This window comes from Rhinolophus hipposideros (assembly GCF_964194185.1).
Source record: "Rhinolophus hipposideros genome assembly, chromosome: 10".
Taxonomy (NCBI): Eukaryota; Metazoa; Chordata; class Mammalia; order Chiroptera; family Rhinolophidae; genus Rhinolophus; species Rhinolophus hipposideros.
In genome coordinates, this window is record NC_138056.1 from 73,878,573 (window position 1) to 73,901,447 (window position 22,875).

Here is a 22,875-nt window from a genome sequence, read left to right on the forward strand (position 1 = left end):
TTCGTGCCAGATACTTGGATTTCAGAAGGTAACTCTACTGGTCTTATAACATGACGAGGCCTACGAGCAGTCTTCCCAACATCCAAAAAGTACTTTATATAAGGGAGCCATTTAACCCCATCACTGTAATTAGTTACATACATTTTATACATATATAATTAACACATATAATTTTTAACATTCCATTTCTCTAGGATTAACTAGGATGCTCAAGGAAAGCGATGTTTAAGTTGTTTATCTAAAAACTCTATTTGTTTCATCACTTAGCTGTTCAAAAATTCTTTCCCAAATATACTTTCCTGCTTTAATATAATAATGATAGCTATAATTTATGAAATGCCTGCTGTGTCGCAAGCACTGGACTTGATGAAATTTAATCCTTACAACAAATTATAATGTGAGTACTATTATGTCCCTTTTTCCAATGAGAATGTTTGGGTCCAATATGTCATGGTTACTCGTTTAAGGCCCGTAAGTAAGAAAACAAAGATTTCAAATTCAGATGTCTAACTCCAGAACCTTTCTACATCATTACCTTGCCTGAGAAGACTCTTCTCTAAAGGAGTTTATTGTCTAGTAGGGTAAAATACAATAAATTCCATATGATAATTAAAGAGAAGGCATGTGGAAATTCTAAAGAGGAAGAAATCACTAAAAAGGCATGTGGAAATTCTAAAGAGGAAAGAAAAATCAAGGAAGGCTGCATGGAGGAGGTGGGATTTAAAGTTAGTCATGAAGTTAGAGTTCGGATAGATAGAAATGGAAGAGGCAAGAACCTGAAGACAAGTTGGAGGAAGGACAATTAAGTCATACATTGAAAATGGCAAAGGCTTTCTGAGTTGTGTTTTGCTCCAGTCTTTCATAGGGTATGCTTCTGCATATTTGTGGGAAGGAGAGAGTTGGAGCTGCCATGAAAGCCATCTCTAACTTTTCAGCCTCTTAGTGGCATCTCCTTGAGTGCAGGCTGCCAACTAAAACAGGGTAGCCTGGAGCCTACTTGATTTGCATCAGATAGGGCAAGAGATGGATGACAGCTGGGAAGCCAAGCTGCATGATGGGCTTCTCTAAGGACACTGCCTGAAACAAGGGACTCAGCGTGTCTCAACACGCTCTTCAGAAGAAATTTAGGGGGTTCCATGTAAACATCCACTTTATCAGCACACAGCCAGCAATAAGAAAGGAAGAGGCTCATTATAAGCAAAGTCCCCGTGCTAGCTGTGGAGCAGACAAAATACTCCACAGGCCCCATAAACATTGGCTAACTGGTGGACAAAAGTAAAATCAGCACACCTTCTTGCCATAAACCAGATCTTGCAAAATTAGCCACTTAAGCAGAAACTTTCTAAAATGCAAAAGACAATTCCATATTTCACAAAACAGTAAGTACAAAATGTAAAATGGTCTGTATATAAAAGAAAGAGTAATGAGAAAAAGAAACTGGCAATAACCAGTGGTAATATCAAGTGGGTTATTTATAGCACTCAATCTTTTCATGGTCTATTGAACTATGATGGTTCACAAAAATTAAGCTTCTTTGAGATGAAAGTTAAAGAGTAAGTTGGGAGAGTGATGAAGAGTACACCTTCACACTCAGCTGACCTTCATCTAAGACTCTTAAAAGAAATAAGAAGTGTGAAATGGTGTACACTCATCTATCTTCATTTTTCTATGGCAACAATCAACTTTGGCATTCTGTCAGGATTATTAAACTTAAAAATGAGCTACCATGAGAAACACTGTACTGGTGAGATTTGGCAATATGTCTGAAAACCTAGCAATTGTTCTTGTAAATTGAACACTTGTCAGCAAGGGAGCTGTCTTTGAAAATAGATCAGAGTCAACCCACTAGTTTGTCTGACTTCTGTAACAGGAGAGCTGATTGAGAGTCTCATTAAGCAGAAGCCACAAAGACCTTTCTGAAGTCCCAGTTCCGAACTATGGTGGAATCTTGTCATTCTGTTGACTCCCAGAGGGAACACTCTAGGACCAGATTTCCATAGTTTCAGGAATTCTTAATTGTAAAAATTATATTTATTGAAAGCAGTTAGATGCTAGACATAGTAATGGGAAATCGATGTGCATTTTTACGTTTAATCTTCAGAAAAACCAGAAAGTAAGATGAATTTTTTTCTTATTTTATAGAAAAGTAAGGCTCAGAGAAGCTAAGTAGCCTGCCCAAGATGTTCAGCTAGAAAGAGGTGGAGTTGCGGTGGAAATCAACTCTTACCCAGCTCTACAGCTCGTTCTCTTTACTGCTAAGAAAGTAAAGACAAGTATTATCAGACCTATGGCCCATAAGGCTTCTCTTTAGGGATGGGATTAAGCCATGTTTTTCAGGATACGTCTGGTCAAATCAGCTCTCTAAGGAACCAACTCTGAGTGGAACAGGGCCTCCACACAGCCCCCCAATCCCTACCCTGTAGGCAAAGTCCACCATAAATACAGAGAAATTTACTCTTAAATTATATTCATCTTTAGGAGTCCAAAGAAGACAAATAGTTTTCTGACATACTCAGTTCAGTGATTTAAACGTTTCCATATTTTTGCTCTAGCATTACTAAACTATTTTTCACCCAATTTCTGTCTCTAGGAAAAATGCTTAGTTCTCTATCTATGGTTAAATGAGATCAGGCATGGGGAAATTTCTTAGTAAATTGCAAAATGTGGAGAACTAGAGAGAGAAACTCCATGTCATGTGAAGTTCTGGGTCTAAACTTTCAGAGTCCTTTCTTTAGGAAGTGACTCCTGTATCACTATTTATTCCATTTAACCTTACTTCCCAATAAGTCCATGCCCCATGAGATCTACCATTAATTAGTCTGACGTCACAAACCATGGCTTTCTTTTTTAACAAAAAACAAGTACACATAAGGCACATAGATACAGTTGGATATGTTTTTGCTTATTTTAATTTTCCAGCACTTCTAAATCATTTATCTTTTGGGGGTTGATAATTGTAATTAACCACAGGCTGTTGTTAATGCAAAATGTCATTGTCTGGCCAACACATGAGGACTCTCCAGAATGCGTCCCAGAGTCATGGTTTTTCTGTTGTGAGAACTCATTAATAAAGAAAAATTGCCTTTCTCAGAGAATGAGCTGCTGCCTTCTGGAGGGTGGCTGCATCTTAATGGATGCTAAACTCTAAAACCCATTTCACATCATATAACTGTCATGTGGAAAGGAGAATTAACAGGAAGCAACTGACATGTTGATTTTCTATTTATTAAGTACATGGAGGAATTGAGAGACCGAAGGTCTCAAAGGCGTAGTTGTTTTTAAATTAAACTTATCACTAACTTATTAAATAAATGTTAGCTACAAGTGAATTCATAAGGACAATTGAAAACAATTGCTGAATTCAAGCACAGCATAGGGAATAGAATCAATGGTATTGTAACAGCTCTCTCTATACGATGTCACAGGGGTAGTAGACTTGGGGAAGGGGTTCTCACTTTGTAAGGAGTGCAAATGTGTAATCATTATGTTGTTTTGTACACCTGAAACTAATATTAAAAAAAAGAACTAAAAGAAAAAGAAAAGAATTGCTGAATTCTTATATATTCATAATTTCAGATCACATTAAGAAGTATAGCAAGCCATATTAATGAAAAAAAATTTCTATTCTGTTATTGAATTATATATACAATATTTATGACTATATAGTGACTCTTTCTGATACGGTAATGCTTACTTTATTTTAATATGTTCACAAATACTAACACAGTTAAGAAACTTGAAGGAAGCAAGAGAAACTTCCAAAACATATTAGAATAAATAGTAAACAGACTGGTGAGCTATTACATACATTTCATTGGAGACATGAGTTTTATCAACTGCATCCATAAATTCAAGAAAAAAATGTAGCAATCGTTAAATAAACACCCATTTGAGGAGGCTGTGTAATATGATAACAAAGTATATGGATTCAGTGTCATACAGACCTGAGTTTTGAATTCTGGCCTCACTGGAGTATAACTTTGTGCAATTTATTTAACATTCTAATATGAGTCCTCATCTCCAAAGTATAGATAATAATTACACATACCTCCATATTTGCTGCGTGTATAGACTTTAAGATTTATATTTAAAAAGCATTGTGTGCAGTATCTGTTGCAGAGCAAGCAGTCAGTAAGTGGTAGCCATTACTATTATTGAATTTTCTGCATGATTCAAAGAACCCTAACTTTCCTTTAAGACCCCACTGTAGTTTACTACTTTATAAAGTTCTTAGCTAATTATTTAATGTATTTTATGGAAAGGAGTTTGAGTCACAACTAAATGAGAAAGTGATACAAGGATTTAAAACTGAAAAATACTAACCTAAATGTAATCTTTGAAAGTGAGAATTTTGTTCACTAATATTAATTTTTGATATATTTAGCATTTTAGATATGGTAAGACTGTTACCTATGGGTTAGGTTATGTCAAACCAAAAACTTTCTATATTGCTTTAAAATACACAGATCATTTTTACTTGAAAATGTCCCGTAATGTCCCCTTTGTAAATCTGCCTGTTCCCTCTCCCGTAAGACCCGTACTGTTATTGATAAAATCATATAATTTTAGAGGGTGCCAGTCCATCTCACTAGAAAAGAGGATCACCGTAAAATGTTGTATCATCTGTACCCATATTCCTTTTGAATCACTCATTCCCAGTGTCTTGGCTACTCTGTAATTGCAAATTGTAAAGTTGCAAATGTATAACCAGGCAGTATCATTAACATCAGGAAAACTGGCTCATCATCAATTAAGAAAACTTCCAAACATTTTTTTCATCAGCTTTTAAAGTTTGTTTTGTTTGCTTGCTTATTAATATCTCTCATTGTCCCTATAAGAATTAGAGAAAACTCTTCTAAAATGTGTTTTCAAGAATTTTCTCTATTTGGCAGGTTGGTTATTGGAATGATATGGATAAATTAGTCTTGATTCAAGATGTACCCACTCTTGGCAATGACACAGCAGCTATTGAGAACAGAACAGTGGTTGTAACCACAATTATGGTAAGTTTTGGTCTGTGTTTCATGCTATTCCGTTTGGTCCACAGGCAATTTTAATTCCCCAGCTATAGTGAACAGGGAGGGTGAAAACTGCTTCTTAGCAGTGGTGACATGGCTGATCCACACAAGTCTGTTGAGACTTTGACTAGGTTTGTCCTGAGCTTTGAGTACATTTGGCACTTCCGTTTGTATTATCTTTTGCTGCATTGTTGTTCTCAGAAAAATGCTCAGATGTTAAAAATTGAAACTGTCATGCTGTAGTTGGAAATGTATGAAATGCTAACATTCCAAAGAACAAAAGAATGAACATGAAAAAGATCAACAACCAATCACATAAAATATCTGTAGTAAGCACCATATTATTGTTGTTATTATGTTTTTTAAAACGTCAATGTAATAGTAGTTAGTGGTGTTTAAAGTGATAATTTCCAGGTAGTTGAATCATTGGGTAATGATTTGCATTATCTGTTTATAATTGTGGAAATATGAATGTGAAGATTTTAATGAACATGTTTTATACAACTCGATGCTTTAGAAACAAATTTTGTTTTATATTTATTTTTAATGCAAAAAGTTTTTTCACACCGATTATTTTTCTCCTTGACCAGTGATAAATACACAGTATAATTTATAGAACTTCTAAGAATTAAGAAAAATATAATTGCTTCACTCAGTCATATCACAAAATGAAAAATACTCTAAATGTTAAGGCTGTTTTTTGAAAGAGATTTTCATGAAATTACCTTTTAAATAATAGAATATCTTATATATTTTTCTCTTCTAAAGTCAAACATGCCCTTTAGAATCAATGCTAGTCAAAGGAGATCAGCAATCGGTGACCTTTTCTATCTAATTTAAAGTTGTATATCCTCAGTTCACGGTCTCATTAGGCAGAACATATTTTGAATTATCTATGAAGCCCATACTCTAAATAAGTGGGGGTATTTTATGTAATTTAGTTTTTAGCGTATGTAATTTTAGTTTTAGGTCTCAGTAATGTTGACTTAGTTCTAAAATTTTGACATTGAGGTCAAAGCATGAAATGCCAGAGAGAAGTTTTCATATGTTGCAGTTAGTTTTATCTATGTTGCATCACCAGCCAGCAATTTAATGTTAATCTGCCAAGCATTGATCAGAAGTTCATGATTTTAGAATACAAACCCACCAACAGCTTTTGTGTAAGAGAGCAAAATATATACTTTCTAACTTGTGTAATGATTGCATGGGACTTGAAAAGCAATATATACATATTTCTTTTCCTAAAAAAGACACAATAATGGAAAGTCATACTTCAGTACAGTCCTCCTCTTTTCAGCCTCTGATGAAGAATCCTATTTTAAGAAATTGATCAAGAAAGAAATGAATTCCATGGTGTTCGACTATTCCTAATCAGGCTCAAGTATTGTTCTCCTGTATAGTAAACTTAAGCTAATTTTTCATGTGGGAATCTTCTTGGATGACCAACTCTGGACTACCAGAAAAAAATTTTTTTTTAAGTTCTGTGACTTTTCTGAGAAATTAGAACAAAAGAAGAATTAATCTTCATCTTTCTCAAGAAAATACATAGATGTTGAAAAAGAATCACTTGGCGATTCTGACATCAGTTCCCATGTCTTGAAATGAGGTCATTGTACGTAAATGATGGAATTATATCACTCCTAATTCCAAGCATAAATTTACTGAAAGTAAATGTCTATGAATCTTTGTGCTTGTTTTCTGAATATACACAGTTGTTTTCTTTGAAGATTTTTTGAAATTTTGCCTGTTCCGTGTTAAAGTGTTTTAATGTGCAATATAGGTGTGATGTAGAGAATCTCCTTTCCATCCCTACTATTAAAGGGGCTGGAGATGTAATTCTTAAATCCAAAATATTGAGTTAATTTTGCAAGCATGACAGGTTTTCAGGAAGCATGCTATCAAAAAATAAGTAAAAATGATTGACAAATCTAACAATTTCCTACATGCATAAAGAATATTCTGTAAAGTTACCTGTTGTCTGACAGTGATATCATCAATATTTTTGCTATCAAAATAGTGCAATATTAGTATCTGTCTTTTGTATAAAAATGTAATCTTCATATAAATAATACTCTGGTTTTTGCAACTGCATAATCATTCAGTAATTCAAAAAGAAAAGAAAATATACTAGAATCCTTTCCCTGAGAGTGTTCCTTGTTATGCTTTTGTTGAAAATGGTAGCCTAGGACCTATGGCATCTCTACCACCTCTTTCATTTTGAAAGAAATATGGTTCTTTGTAGATGAATGAGATATTAGCACCTGCATGTAATAATCCACCAAATTCAATTGAAAATTTCCAACACAGATGTAGTTGGTTAGACATTGTAATATGTGCAAGACAGGTGTCTAGACACAGAAGAAGACAGAGTATTATGGCACTGGAAATCATTCATTTTGATTGACTTGATATGACATTGCTGTTCTCTCATTTGTCTTTCCTTTGTGTATGTTGTTATTTATATGTTGATACACTGTAATGATATATGCTGTTGTTTAATAAAATTGATTGATAAATTTATTTATTCATTCATAAATATTTATTAAGCGTCTGCTATGTGCTAGGCACAGTTAAAAGTCCGGGAATATATAAGAGAGAACAAAACAGACAAAAATCTTGCACTCAATTAAACTTATATTCTAGTGAGAGAAAGCAGACAAGAAACATAATAAATATGTTAACTATCATTCTTAAACAAAATGTAGCTTTAGCTTTTTGCACTGTTGAAATTTATTTTTTATAACAGTGTTGTATATTTATAATGTGATCTTCATTTTAATGACTTATTTATTCTACCTGAATATATCGTGTTTCTCCGAAAATAAGACAAAGTCTTATATTAATTTTTGCTCCAAAAGATGTATTAGGGCTAATGTTCAGGGGATGTCAGCCTGAAAAATCACGCTAGGGCTTATTTTCCGGTTAGGTCTCATTTTCGGGGAAACACATTAGTCATACTGAAAATAACTTACTAAACCTAAATAAAAAGTAAAATTGACAGTATTATCAAATGAGAATCATGACTACAAAGTTGAAAGGTCTAAAGTCTTGGATTCAAATGATCGTCATTTTTTATCTTTACATCTTGTCACTAAAATTTTTACAAACTCTGTAAAACTCATGAGACTGTGGCTGTACTAACTTAACTTTTTACTTCAAAATAATAATTTCCGTAAACAACCCAAGGAAGCCAAATCTGTGCCATGTGGTTTGGACAAGAGCAGCAACTGGGGAAAAGGCTGTTTTCAGGAGAACTTGGGGAAAGAGAAGGTGGAGTTTTCCTCTGTAATCTCAATTTCTTTGGCTGCTGACTTTCTGGGAAAGGAGAGATGATACAATAATATTTCACACAAGTCCATTTTTGCCCAAATTTTTATTACTGAAGTTAAATGATGCCTGTGATGCATTAATCAACTAAGAAAATATTTCTTACCATCTGATAAACGTAGCAATCCTTTAGGAAATTTTTCCACAGATCCAGATGTATTCACTACAGCGTTAGAATTATGTTACAAACCTAAAAGCAATTTTACTGAGGACACTTGATCTTTGTAGAGGTTACTTTTTATCCTTTTTATGAGATGTTTGATACTTTATCTTTTCCATGTAGAATTTTGTAGATGCACTATTCATAGATATACGTGCATATACAACAATCTACACATGCATATTTATATATAATATATGTATATATACATATATACAGAAAACACAGATATATTTATTTTTTATTTGTACCAAATATTAATATCCCCCATTCATATACCTGCCTTCAAAGAGCTTATAATCAATTAGTTTTCAAATAAGTTATTTAAAATAAACTTAAAATTGTGCATATGTTAAATGTACACTCATTTTTTTCTGAATTAAACAATAACGTTTAACATTTTAACACTTTTAAGAATTTTACCCATGAGACATATTATCTGCATCTATTAAGATTATTTGGAGGAAAGCAAATATCCACACATCAAATAACTTTGGTTGATAATACCAATTTTATTATTTTAACTGTTTTCAATAGTAATTGTAATTATTTTATTTGTGATGCTCAGAAAAATCTTAAAGCCTTTCTAATAAGTATCTATTTCAACAATTTCACAATTATACAAATTATACAAATAATCCAAAAAAATTTTTCTCAGTAGGAAAATGATACTTTATTGATCGAAATCTTCATTCATTTACAAAAACATTTTCATAAGCAAGCCCTAATATAACAGCTTTAGACAGAGATTGATTTCTTTCCTGAAATAGCAGAGTAGCTGTAGAACTCCATCCCTTATGGAAATTGTAGTACTAAACTCATAATCACTAAGAAGTAATGCATTTAAAATAACTTCCAGGATATTATTGTCCCACAGGGCACAGTGGTTGATAATAAAGATAGCAGGTTTTGCTCTTAAGGCAGAAATAAGAGGTTATATTCCACCTCTCCGATCATTTCATTTTTATTCACAATTGAATACCTGGGACTCCAGAAGTCTCCTTAGCAAAGATGCTCCACAAATCCCCTTAATAATTGGCTAGGACTCATGTTTTCTATATTGAAAAGATTTGGTATTTTCTTCACCTATAGTAGCCCCAAAACTTTGTATTAAATCTGCTCAACTATGCAGTGTTTGAAGGGCTACTTGTGGACAAATTGCCAGACTGGGGATGGGGCAAATGAGAGGCTGAGAAAGTGTAGAGGATTTGCTACTCACTTGGAACAGGAAAATTAGACACGCTCAGAGAAACTGGGTAGAGCTGAGCAACCATGAGAGCTTCTGTTTAAGAAAAGCCTAGCCTGTCTCTCCCTTGGTTCTTCCACCTCCCTGAGTATGACCATCTTATTTCTCTTATGCTGCATGCACCACTTATCTGAATCTCAATAATTGTGCACGCCCCTGGTTGTGCAAAAAGCATAGTTAAATTTCTAATCAACATCTTCAGTAAATTGAAGGTTTTTTTAGACTTTGTTGGTTTGTTTGGCAGGAAAACAAAGACATGACAGGTCCCACTGTCCAAAACGGAAATTGAAAAAACATGCTTCTTTCAGAAGAGATGACCTAACACTTGTTAATATCTACTTTACTTTTGAAGACCTGAATCAAAAGTGCTAATAATGTTACTTTGCCATGACAGTCCTATTTAGGAAGCATTGATAGACCAGGAAATCTTTACATGCATTGAGTGTCTTATAGTATGTGCCAGACACTGTGAGAAGATATGGAAAGATTTTATCCTACATTGTCTGCTTAAGATTGAGCATAAAGAACTTCAATTCATTAAAAATACAGAAATTCACTTCTTTAATCTTATCCCTTTTTTAAAAACTCATATGAAATCTCAAATAGGTGTACATACTTATGCAAAACTAGCTTCAAAGATTTTCATATATTTCAAAATATAAGTTCAACTACTGCTACTGCTAGTTCTGTGAAATTGAACAATTTGCTTAACCTTTCTCAGTCTTAAATTTTTCATCTGCAGAATGAGAAATGTCTACCTCAAAATGTGTGAAAAGTAAATGAAAGGGCACAATTAAGGAACTTAGCATTGTACCTGACATAGAGTAAGCACTAAATAAGTAAGAGCTATTATTATTTTTCACTACTATATTTTATTATTGTATCCCACCACTCTCACTCCTTTACCCTTATTTAAAAAAATTTAACCATAATTAATTACAAGAGGACAAGAGGCATATTTTATGTATTTTTGTACGCCTAGCTCCCAGCAAACTGCCTGGCACACAGTGGGTGCTTAATAAATGTTTGAGTAAATAATAAAAGTATAGCTTTTAATAAAACAAATTGTTCACAAAACAATGTAGAAGGAATTTAGCAAATTAGGTGATAATACTACCTAGAGAAACTTCTGCACGAAAGCTAATATGCTCCTATATACATATATATATATATATATATATATACATATATATATATATATATATATATGCCTGTTTCAGAAGAGATGACCTAACACTTGTTAATATCTACTTTCCTTTTGAAGACCTGATAATATTACTTTGCCATGACAGTCCTATTTAGGAAGCATTGATAGACCAGGAATCTTTACATTACTATAATAAACTTAGTTTTTCAAAAGGAGTGTAGCTCCTTTTGCATATATATGTATATACACTTTAGAATAGAATATATATATATATATATATATATATATATATATATATATATATATATACACACACATATATATATATGGGGGCTAAAATTCATTAAGTGTTCAAATAGTCCAGACACTTTAGAATAGAACTTCAGACTTAGCACCAAATGTGAGCCTTAGCTACACTCCTTTTGAAAACTTATTTTGTTATACTAATAGTAATAGGTAATAGCTATACAGCCATTTCAATTAGAATGTTAAGCATTTTACAAGTGTGTGATTCTTGCTTTTTTCTACATATCCTTCCATATTTTAATTAGCCGTTACAAGAAAAACAAGAGAAACTAAACGATTACCTCATTTTAACTATTAATATTTTATAGCATACCTTAAAAATTAACAATGCTTTGCAACAACTTGCCAATTTTCACAATCACATTTACAATTTGCAAAACTCTTTATACCTAGAGAGTACCTTTCTGTAAACTAATAAATTTCATCTATTTAAAGAAGAGACAACTAGTTGCCTTAACTTTATAGGTTGATAAATTTTCTTTATCCAAGTTCAGTGTTAGAATATTCATCAAATTCTGCTTTTGGAGGGTGGCAACGGAGTCTGTGAAGCCGCCCTTGGAGCTGGAGCTGCCCCTCCTCTTCTACTTCCGGTTGCATCAATAAAGGCCATTGGTACCATTTAAAAAAACGAAAACAAAAGAAAAGGGAAAAAAAAGAATATTCATCAAATTCAAAGGAAAAGTGAGAGATTTCTGGGTCATTTATATATGTCAACCTAAAGCAGGATTTTAAGAAAATAATGCAAGAACCAATTCTGGACAGTGCCCACAATAGAGGTATTTAGGTCATCTTTGTGAGAAAATCACATATCATCTAATTTATATTCTTACAAAGTTTTTAAACGTAGTTTCTACATTTACAAAGCACTTTAAAACAAAAACCAGATTTAGTGTGGACTGCCACATTGTGCAAAGTAAATTACCTTCTAATCCAGACTTTCAAGAGCAAATTCGACTTCCCCAATTACCAATTTGCTGAGATAAAAGAAAAAATTTATATCAAAATGACTAAATGAATATTACAGTACAATTTTATAAACTATAAATACATGATGTCAATGACGTTGTGGCCAAAAGTGGTCATTTCTTGTGTGCAAGTGACTAAAAAATCTGGGGTGTGACCAGGAGTTCTGTATGTATTGCACGTTCACCAGGCTTATCTTTAGTTGGTGGCTTTAGATTCCATTTATAAAATCAAATGTTTTTTGGCTAACATGTCTCTTTATTTCAATGACTTTAAATGGTTTCATTAAGGAGGGGCGCGTGTGTGTTTGTGTGTGTGTGTGTGTGTGTGTGTGTTCGCATGCATGCACTTTAACTGAAAACTGTCCAGTTATTAGCTACCAGTAAACTTTTTCATCTCATATGGATTTTCACAATAACTTTTCATTCTATTTTCTGTTTTACTTGCTTCAAAAACTAAATAGTACTACCACTTGGAGTGTGTGACTGTCATAATTAGGGGGAAATTATTAGCTTCCATTGGGAACATATTGTATAATAGAATAAAAATTCATGGAACATAACCCTAATTAGAGCTAAAATATTAGACAATTTTAGGAAAGCCAATTTAAGGCAAAGAAGTACATACGATTTTAAATTATTAATTAATCTCTTCTTTGAACTAGTGACTGCTCTGAGACAGGCATCTTGCTAAATGCTAGAGAGCAAAGAAAAGTGATTTAGCTCTTTATTTAAAGGAGGCACAACTGGGTGTGGCTAAACAAGGTGCAGACTATGGAGACCTGTGACCTTGAATGAGTCTTTTATTACTTCAAGCTGACTACTAAATAGTCTTTACCTTCATGAGATATTTTGGAACTCATAATTTCATTGCAAAAGATGATAACTATGCTTCTCTAGATAGTTATTAATGGATATGGATATTTTTCCTGTCACAATTACAGTGCTAGGTATGCAATAATCAATCAGTAGAAAATTATTTTTAAGATTTCACTTTTAGTATCCAGTGTAAAATAATTTCATATAAATCTAAGCATATTTATATATTCATCTGTTTTATTATTGATTTCTAGCCACACAAAATCAGTATGTATACTAATACTAAATATTCTTTTTGTCAAATTCTAAAACTGAAGTTACACAAAGATTTTTGAATGTTTTATAATTTCTCCTTTACAGTTCTACTTCTCTCATTATAGGAATCCCCATATGTTATGTACAAGAAAAATCACGAAATGTTTGAAGGAAATGACAAGTATGAAGGATACTGTGTAGATTTGGCATCTGAAATTGCAAAACATATTGGTATCAAGTATAAAATTGCCATTGTCCCTGATGGAAAATATGGAGCAAGGGATGCAGACACAAAAATCTGGAATGGGATGGTAGGAGAACTTGTTTATGGGGTAAGCAAATCAATTTATTGAAGAATTTACTTAACATAAACATGAAACTCTTTTTTTTCACGTGGGCACATATCAATTTTTAAATGTCTATTACTGTGTTTTAAATTTGCAGTTACATTCAAAGAGACATATATCATGTTCAACTGTTTCTCTATTTCATTACTAATGCAATTGCCAAACAGTGAGAGAAACTAACACTTGATAACTTCAAAATCAGGAAAGAGATAAAAATTCAGAATATGATATTCTGTATTTTTCAAAAACCACTAACTTCAGTATCTGTGATGATTATTTCCTTAAGCTTAAGTCTTCTATGTCATAGACATGCCGTTTTGAAACCTACAAAACAAATCCATTAGTAATGTGTTATTTAATAGTTGTAGAAACAGATTTCTTTCAATATCATAAAGTTGGACCTCATTTTAGCTACTTATTTACATCCCCGTTGGTTGTAATGACTGGTAAATGTCTTTTAAGTAACTAGTGAACTACTAGTTAAAGTAACTACTTTAGCATCTATAAAATATCACCAATAATGTGAGATTCTTACAATTCTGCTGAACACAGTAAATTTAAACTTCATGTAATGCCATCACTTTTTCATACCTAGAAAAACACAAAAGCTAGAATTTATTACGTAGCAGGCCTCACATGAAAGCATGTCATGCCCTTCCTTTTATGATCACTAGCTATTGAGTGAACACATTTATAGCCAAATTACAGGCAAATGCAATGTAGACATTTCTGCCTGAATTAGAACAAGATTGCTCTCTTCAGCTACCACTGCAAAGTATAGAAATCAAACCAAATGCTAGTGATGGTACGATATTTCCAAGGTCCAGAAACCAACCCTAGAATAATAATCTCTATTCATTGAATAATAGTTAATGAAAGTCATATACACTTGAAATATATTCTGAAATTTCCTATAAGCCAATTCACATTTCACAAATATTATCTTCAAAGCATAGCCTGACTGATTAATCCCTTTGAAATAAAGATGAGAGTCATCTTCCCCCAGAAAAGAATAAAGGTAGAACAGTTTACAACATAACTGAAGACTTATATTGGGGCTTACTTACCAAGTCAGAATTTCAATTCAATAGTTTCATGATTCTACATTCCGCTTTTTGGACCATGAAGCAATGAACATCTCGGCATCTTCCAGTATGGTAGCTATAACCTCAGCAGCTAGAGGAAAGCGTTTGGCATTAAAAAGCAATCACTTAATTTCATATCTATTTGAAAGAACTGCTGACTAGTTAGAGGTCTTAAATGGGTGGGAAAATTGTAGTTGTAAAAAGTCAGAAACAGGAGGCCAGTTGGCTCCGTTGGTTAGAGCACACTGCTCATAATACCAATGTCCCTGGTTCGATTCCCACATGGGCCAGTGACCTGCGCCCTCCACAGCTAGATTGATAACAGTGACTTGACTTGGAGCTGATGGGTCCTGGAAAAACACACTGTTGCCCAATATTCCCCAATAAAAATTTTAAAAAGTCAGAAAGTAATTTACGACAGGGTTTATCAGCAGTTCGATATTGAGCGTTAAGCTCCCAAGGAAACCAATTCCTAAAGCTTGTGTTCCTTAATAATATTTTAAACTTTTGATGCAATAAGCTGATTTTAAATGGGAACATTAGCTGAAACATTAGAACTACAGTAATTTTTTTCCTTCAGAAAACATTATTGAGTATTTCATCCCAAAAAATCATACTTAGATTACCAGTTATGGACAAGAAAACTAACCTGAGTTATTTGCTAAGGGATTTGTTACGTATCTCTCCTCTGGAGTCCCCAGCAGTTGAGCATCCCAGGCTCATGCCTTTGCAAGGGTTCTGACCATGTTCTATTAGAGGGATATTGTTTAAATAATGACAAGTGATATGAAAAGAGTAGCTTAATTAACAACAACAAAAATTATATCAGTAATACACATATCACAATAACAGAAAGTCCCAAAGTCAGGCAGTTCTCAGAGAGAGAAGATAAAAAAGTGGTTATTAATACTCATGCACCAGCCAATCTGAGAGGATTTAAATATCGTAATCTCTGCCATTTGTCTACTTTTTTCCCCAAAAGAAATCTTCTTCCATGTCTTTTACACATTCTGCAGATTTGGTGTTTTCCATTCTGGTGTCTGTAAAGTCTGTACTTGCTTCTCAGCTTTTTCTTTCTTTCTTTCTTACTGCTAACACCAACACAAATGCCCAGTTTCCAGGACCCTAGGTAAAACTCCATCCACTTTCTTCTACCCAACAAAGCCTATTTGACAACAAAATTATTAACTTGGAATCCTTTTTTTTTTTTTTAACTTTATTCTTTGCAAACTTTGTTACTGCAATTGTTAGGAACTGATTATCTGTGAAATACTCACATGTGGTCTCAGCACACTACCAGATGGTGACCTGGAAGCTCAGAACCTCCCTTACCCTCTCAGGTCCTTTCTGCCTATCACACCTGTTCACCGCAGCAAGTCCATTCTCCGATCTTCTGTGGTGTGCTGCTCCAGGGCCTTCTCCTGGTCCCTGCCATATTTGCGTGTCTGTGTATTTTCATCCAAGATGATATTTCTCAAAGTATGTTTCATAGTCTACCAGCACCAGAATTACCTGTGATATGTGTTAAAATTCTGGTTCATGAACCTCACTCCAGAGATCCTCAAGAATTCAAATATTATCAAGCTATTACAGGAACTATTTTACACTTAATTTTGGAAGTCGCTGAGGGGTAATGGAAAAAAGCACATGCACCATGTCCAATGTTAGTAGAGAAAACACAGATGTATTCTTTCTGTTAACTGGCTTCTTTCGAAACACACATTCCAAACTTCAGAAGGGTCCTCATTGAACATTGCTGTCACCTCCTTCATCCAATGTTTGTCTTCCATTGCGTCTAATTTTTAGTGGTGGAGACTCCTTTATTTCTCTTCGTGTTTCTTTCCTTTTAAGAAGTTTACCCTCATTAGTGGTAACTTATATAAATAAAAAATTCTGAAGATATTACACAGAACAGTGTATATGTGAAACATGGCATTTCAAATCAGTGAAAGGATGCGTTATTCATTTTGTAACACATGAAACAATTTTGTAACACATCATTATGCAGCATACCAAATAATTGACAGTGAAATTACAGACACTAGAATAAAATGTATATAATTGAGATTGATCATATGATATGCAAAGGACTTTTTAAAGCATGAAACCAAAGGCTGGAAACACAAAGTAATTTTATATGACTTCAACAAAATTTAAAACGTATGTACTGCAATAAAATACCACGAACGAGGTTATGTGAACAACACAACTGAGGAATAGGGAAATATTTGCAACATATATAGAAAATAAGGGATATTTCAAATATACTTAAAAGCACTTATAAATTAGTAAGTAAAATAATGAATATCCCATATGGAAAATAGCGGCAGATTCTGACAGGTAATACATAAAAGTAGTAAAGGTAGCTATTTGTTTGATAAAAACAAATTCAAATTAATACAATGGGATTTAATGTTCCATATAGCAAATTAGTGGGAGAAAAGTTTGGTAAAGCATATCATTGGCATTAAAAAAATTGTTACCATTTAGACCAGCCATGCCATTTCTAGAAATTTATCTTAAATAAATAAGATATGTACAATGATTTGTCTTCAAAGAATGTTTGCATCATTAATGTTATAAATTGTATAAAACTGAGAACAATGCAAATATCCTCCGAATAATAAATTGAGTAAATTTTGATGCTTTCACATAATAAAACATTTGCAATCATTAAAAATTATTTTTCTTTTGCAGTGAAAATGAGTTCATCATATTCTTTTGAGAAAAGGAATTTAAAATAAGAAAAATATTATATATAAAACAATGTTTATCAGTGCATATGCAAACAAAAAAGATAAGAGTAGATGAAGAGAATGGAGATAAATTTTCCTAATTTTCTGGTTCTGTTTTTATGTATTAATTTTTCTTCAGTTAGTTCATGTATCATTTGCCTAATGAAAATTATACAAATAAGAATAACTATGAGGAAAATAATAACCTCGCAGCAATGATTCTGTCTTTTATATATATATAGGTGTTTATGATGTGAACTAAGTTCATTCCTACCTGAAGGCATATACTGTTAATTCTCAGTCACCCAGTGGATAGCATGACAGCCAGAGTACATTTCCCATGATGCTAACCCTCCAGTTGCCCTTGTAACAAGCTGCTGGCCATTGTACCAAACCGGGAGTAAAAGTAAGAGTGGCAGTCTCTATAGAAGAACATGTATGTCTAGGTTTGTTTCAGATTCCATTTTAATGCCAAATATTTTCCTTTTACAACAAATAATCAAAAAACCTTTTTTTCCATTTGTAGATCATGTAACAGTTTACAGTTTTTCACCACACTTTATTTCGTTTGATTTTAGAGATGGCATGATTTAATGGAAGAAGCACAATGTCAAACCATGGAGCTTCCATGACGTGTAAACCTCACCTGAGTCTCAGTTTCAGCATCTATAAAACAATGAAAAACATAAGATTGTTATGAGTGTTAAATGAGAGACCATTTAAAATATTTCTATTAGCATTAGACACATAAAATCTCAATAAACACTCACTGTTATTTTATTAAGGTTTTTTTTAAATAGAGAACGACAATAATGAAATGAGGTAAACAGGAAAGGAAGTGTCTTCATTTTAGACAGAATGGAAACAGTCAGAAAAATAGCTCAAAATCGCAGAACGAAAATGGAAGCTGATATCTTATGATTATAATATCTGAGAATTGAATCCACTGTTTTCCAAAATCTTTTTTAGAAACTGAAAGTAGAAAATCAAAGAAGGTTAATAGAAAGAAACAAATGCCAATTTCCAGATTTTTGTGTGTGCGCTGAATTGGAAAATGTTGTCAAACAACAGCTTTCTTCTATCTTACAAACACAGAATTTATGACAGGTTTTCTCGTAACTGGAAAAGAATAAAAGAGAAAGGGCTATTTGAAATTTGCAATTCATAATATTAAGGGATGGCTAAGTAATGAATCAGTGGCAACATTTCAAATGAAACAGAAAAGGCTGCAAAATATAATAGCATTTCTGGCCCAAAAATTCAGAAATTCAGCCATATGGAAAGGCTATTAAGTTTCCTCCTCTGTGTTGTCCTAGATCCTTAGAGACCAATACAGTTACTTGAGTTCAATTTCTTTTTGCTTATGTCTGTTCTTTTTCTGTTTCTCTAATTACTAGCACCAATAAAAACATTTTGTGCAGTTTAAGTGACATATTGTGAAAACAAATCAACTGTTTATCTTTGTATTTATCACTGGCCTTACTCATTGTTGGCATTTCAGGGGGAAAAAATTGTAGAACAAATCCATAACTGGTTAGTTTTGAGTGGATCAATCCAGTGCTGATGGCTTCATGACATCCATTAACCTGTGTGTTTTCATGTGTCTTTTCTCTTATAGAAAGCAGAGATTGCTATTGCCCCTCTGACAATCACTTTGGTCCGAGAGGAGGTCATTGACTTCTCTAAGCCCTTCATGAGTTTGGGCATATCTATCATGATCAAAAAGCCTCAGAAATCTAAACCAGGAGTGTTTTCTTTTTTGGATCCTCTGGCCTATGAGATCTGGATGTGCATAGTCTTTGCCTACATTGGTGTCAGCGTCGTCTTGTTCCTAGTTAGTAGGTTTAGTCCCTATGAGTGGCACACAGAAGAGCCAGAGGATGGAAAGGAAGGACCCAGCGACCAGCCTCCCAATGAGTTTGGCATCTTTAACAGCCTCTGGTTTTCCCTGGGTGCCTTTATGCAGCAAGGATGTGACATTTCACCCAGGTTAGTTTCAAAACTCTTAAGTTCTTCACAAATTCCCCAGTAATTCTAAGTGTTGTGCAGAGCATCTCTCTACATGTCCTTTTGCTGGAGGCAGAGCATTACTTTGTTTCACAGAAACAAAACTTGCAATTCCCCAATTAATCTACGTATATTCATAGCCAAATTTTTCCAAGTTAGCACAAAATGTGAAGACATCCCAATGGAAAAGTACCATATGCAAGCCATCAGAACTCTCGGAAATAACTTGGTATTAATATTTTCTTCAATGGTTTGACAGATGGAAATTAAAATCAAAATTGTAAGATTAGGAATTCATTTTCATTTTGTCTCCTTTTCAAAAGCAAATGTTTTCTTTTTTTCTTACTGTTGTTGCTCTTCACTTTTAAAAATTAATTTTGAATTTGATTTACATCCCATGTAACATAAAGGGGATTTTTTGCCATGGAGTTACCTACGTAAAACCTGAGTCAGTATAGTAGGTACCAGATATACATTGTTTCTATATAACAACACATGATAAGCTAAGCAATAGGCAGAGTTAGCGATGTAAATACTATGTTAGCTTTATAGACATGTTTTTCAATATCTGTGGAGCCATGGCTCACTACCTTTGCATGTCACTAAGACGATTTTCAGTTTTGTGTGCCAAAAATGCAGCCAATCTCCTGTTGCAGGAAAAAGTACCAATTTCTTCCATACAAAAAGTGACTGAAGGCAGGGGAAACTAGGAATTGAATTTAAATAGTAATTTATAGTAGTGTCACAAATACATGGGTTTTTTTAAAGAAATGTACACTTTCTCAAAAAGAAACATTTAGCCACAATGCAGTTTGTGTTCCTTAAGACCCAAGAAACCTATACATGTGCTTAAATTTCAATAACGTAGGAATCTAAATCAATAACTCAATTAAGGAAATGAAGTCAAAGAAAAGCAAGTGATGGTTTTAAAACCAGGATTAAGCAAACACTAGGTTAAAACCAACAGGTACTATGTAAATAATAGTGATGAAGATGGAAGCATTTTAAAGCTAGAAATGCCACGTAAAACATGAAAAATGTCCTTATATTAAAAAAATGTTTAGACATAATTTGTCACAGGAATTTTAAACAGTTTGATGGTTTTAATGAGTGAGATCAATTATGAATATACCCTGAATTTTTTATTCATTCCATTCCCAATGTTCCTCTGTACACATACATTCCTGATAGCCACAGAAAGGGGGCAAAAAGGACCTTTGTGTTTTTTTTCCTGTTTTTTTTTTTAATTTTTTTGAGATTTAGCATCAGTTTTTAATGCTGTTGCTACCTATTGACAAGTCACACACTTTGGTCTCATGTTGGCAGTGACAGAGAGACTATTTTTATACCAATAGGTGAAGATGCCTTAGAACATAACTCCTCCTTCACTCAGACAATAAATGGAATATCCAAAAAACAAACAAAAAATTCTCAACTATGATCACTTTGAGACCAATCCTAGAACATCATCTGGTCTACCCCATCTTGGCCCATCCATCCTGACTCTGACTGAAAGTAAAAACAAATTCTCTCAGAAGGCCTCTACCAACTTGTATCAAATCTAAGACCTCACACACTGTTAAGATGTATTGCTATTTTATGTACCACCAAGACAGAAACAACGAAACAATGCTGCCAATTAAACCATGATACATGATCTCAGTGATAGGTTACATTCTCATTTCAGAGATGCTAAAATGTAAAAGGGGGAAGGTATCAATGAATTTAAGCGTTATTCCTCTTCTGTACCTAAAGGAAAGGCATGAAGTTCCACATTTCTGCCAATTAAACCACAAAAAGTTTTTCATATTTTCAGTGGCATTTAGCATAAAAGACATCAAACTATACAGAAATGCTAGAATCACTCTTGAGTTGACTATCAGTAAATAAAATGATATTGCAATTTTTTTTACGTATACATGGTGAATTGATGGTATTTCTTTTCTTTCTCTATGTTGGTTAGAGAAAGGAAAATGTGCCTTATCTTATTCATGTTTAGATCCCTCTCAGGTCGAATTGTTGGAGGTGTTTGGTGGTTCTTTACACTCATCATTATATCATCTTACACGGCTAACCTCGCTGCTTTCCTGACGGTTGAGCGAATGGTCTCCCCCATAGAAAGTGCAGAAGACCTGGCCAAACAAACAGAAATTGCCTATGGAACATTGGATTCAGGGTCAACAAAAGAATTCTTCAGAGTAAGTTAAGGGACAAGCTAACAATGGAATGTTCATAATTTTGCAATTCAGTCAGTTTTGCCAACAGTTACATGATAGACTTTAGCCACTGCAGGTTTTTGCAAACACAATGGTAACTGCTATGTTTAATACTAATACTTTTACATGGATTTTATAATCACTTTAATTTTCAAAATGAACTGAATTGTTCACAATGCAAGAGGGAGCCTCCCTAAGGAAAAGCAACAACAAAAAGGAAATCAAAACACTTTTATAACAGATTCCACTACTGATAATGCTATGCTGATACTGCCTATCTGGTAAGACTGGATCTGTGTATGCTTTGGTGCTAGGGGCATAAAAATGAAAGCAAGGCTTTTTTAAAAAAGAATACATTTAACTTGCTGCATTTAAAACCGAAAACTTAATTGCAGGTAATACTCCCTCCATGAGGTATATTATTCTATAATCTACTCTGTAACAATGGATTTCAAAGCTATATATTTGTCCTCTCATGAGATAGTGATAAAAAATCATTAAGCTTTGGACACCTTTGTAAGCCATTGTACGGTATTTTGTTTGTGCTAATTCTCTGCTGTTGCAGATAAAATGGTTCAAACTGGAATAATTTCTTTTCACATATGGATATTACACCTTTGGCTTGCCATTAGGATGGCAGGTATTTTGATGTTGTTGGTGTTTTTAGTTATTTGTTTCATTATGAAGATGAATTGTTTGGATCAGTGAATCTCTTTTACACTGGTTCTACTTAAAGCCAGACATACACATTTGGTACTGTTTGATCACAGATAAGGGTTCATTTTGTGACTTCAGAGCCAAAAAATTTAAAAAGAGATCAGAGGGACATTTTTACAAATATTTAACGAGGTAATTATGAAGATATTTTGAAATTGCTTAAAGACTGAATATTCAATAGTTTAGAAGACAAGATATATTTCATTTATTTCCTAAGCTTTTGTGTAAAAATAATGATAGCCATTTAAAGTTTCATGCTAATATACAGTACTTGAGAGATTATACTTCCATTTTTAAACGTGTATAGTATCATTTGTTCACCTTGGAAATTAAATATAACAAAATGTGCTACTCCTTAAGCTAGACTTAAAAAAGATTTGATTGTAATATCCTTATATATTACAAATGTTTACATAATACTAAATCACAAGAAACACTCAAAAACTCAGTCAAACCCATCCCTGGGCATTGTTTAAAAAAAGACACCAGACAATGAACAATTGTCAACAGTGTGGAGTGTAACTGCTA

At 33.4% G+C, this 22,875-nt stretch overlaps 1 protein-coding gene across 7 annotated transcripts in view; it reads left to right on the top strand.

Moving 5' to 3' along the window:
* The window catches only part of GRIA4 (glutamate ionotropic receptor AMPA type subunit 4), a 393,116-nt gene that overhangs the window by 326,631 nt on the left and 43,610 nt on the right, over positions 1-22,875 (top strand). For 6 of the 7 annotated variants that reach the window (XR_013994147.1, XR_013994148.1, XM_081062108.1 and 3 more), the window contains exons 10-13: positions 4,893-5,003; positions 13,366-13,572; positions 19,026-19,396; positions 21,414-21,612. Coding sequence is in view for 5 of the 7 variants with exons in the window: in XM_081062108.1 (XP_080918234.1) it covers positions 4,893-5,003; positions 13,366-13,572; positions 19,026-19,396; positions 21,414-21,612 (888 nt within the window). In the remaining 2 variants the exon portion in view is untranslated. Of the gene's footprint in view, positions 1-4,892; positions 5,004-6,315; positions 7,538-13,365; positions 13,573-19,025; positions 19,397-21,413; positions 21,613-22,875 lie in introns of those variants that run through there. The other variant, XM_081062110.1, reaches the window with a different exon arrangement.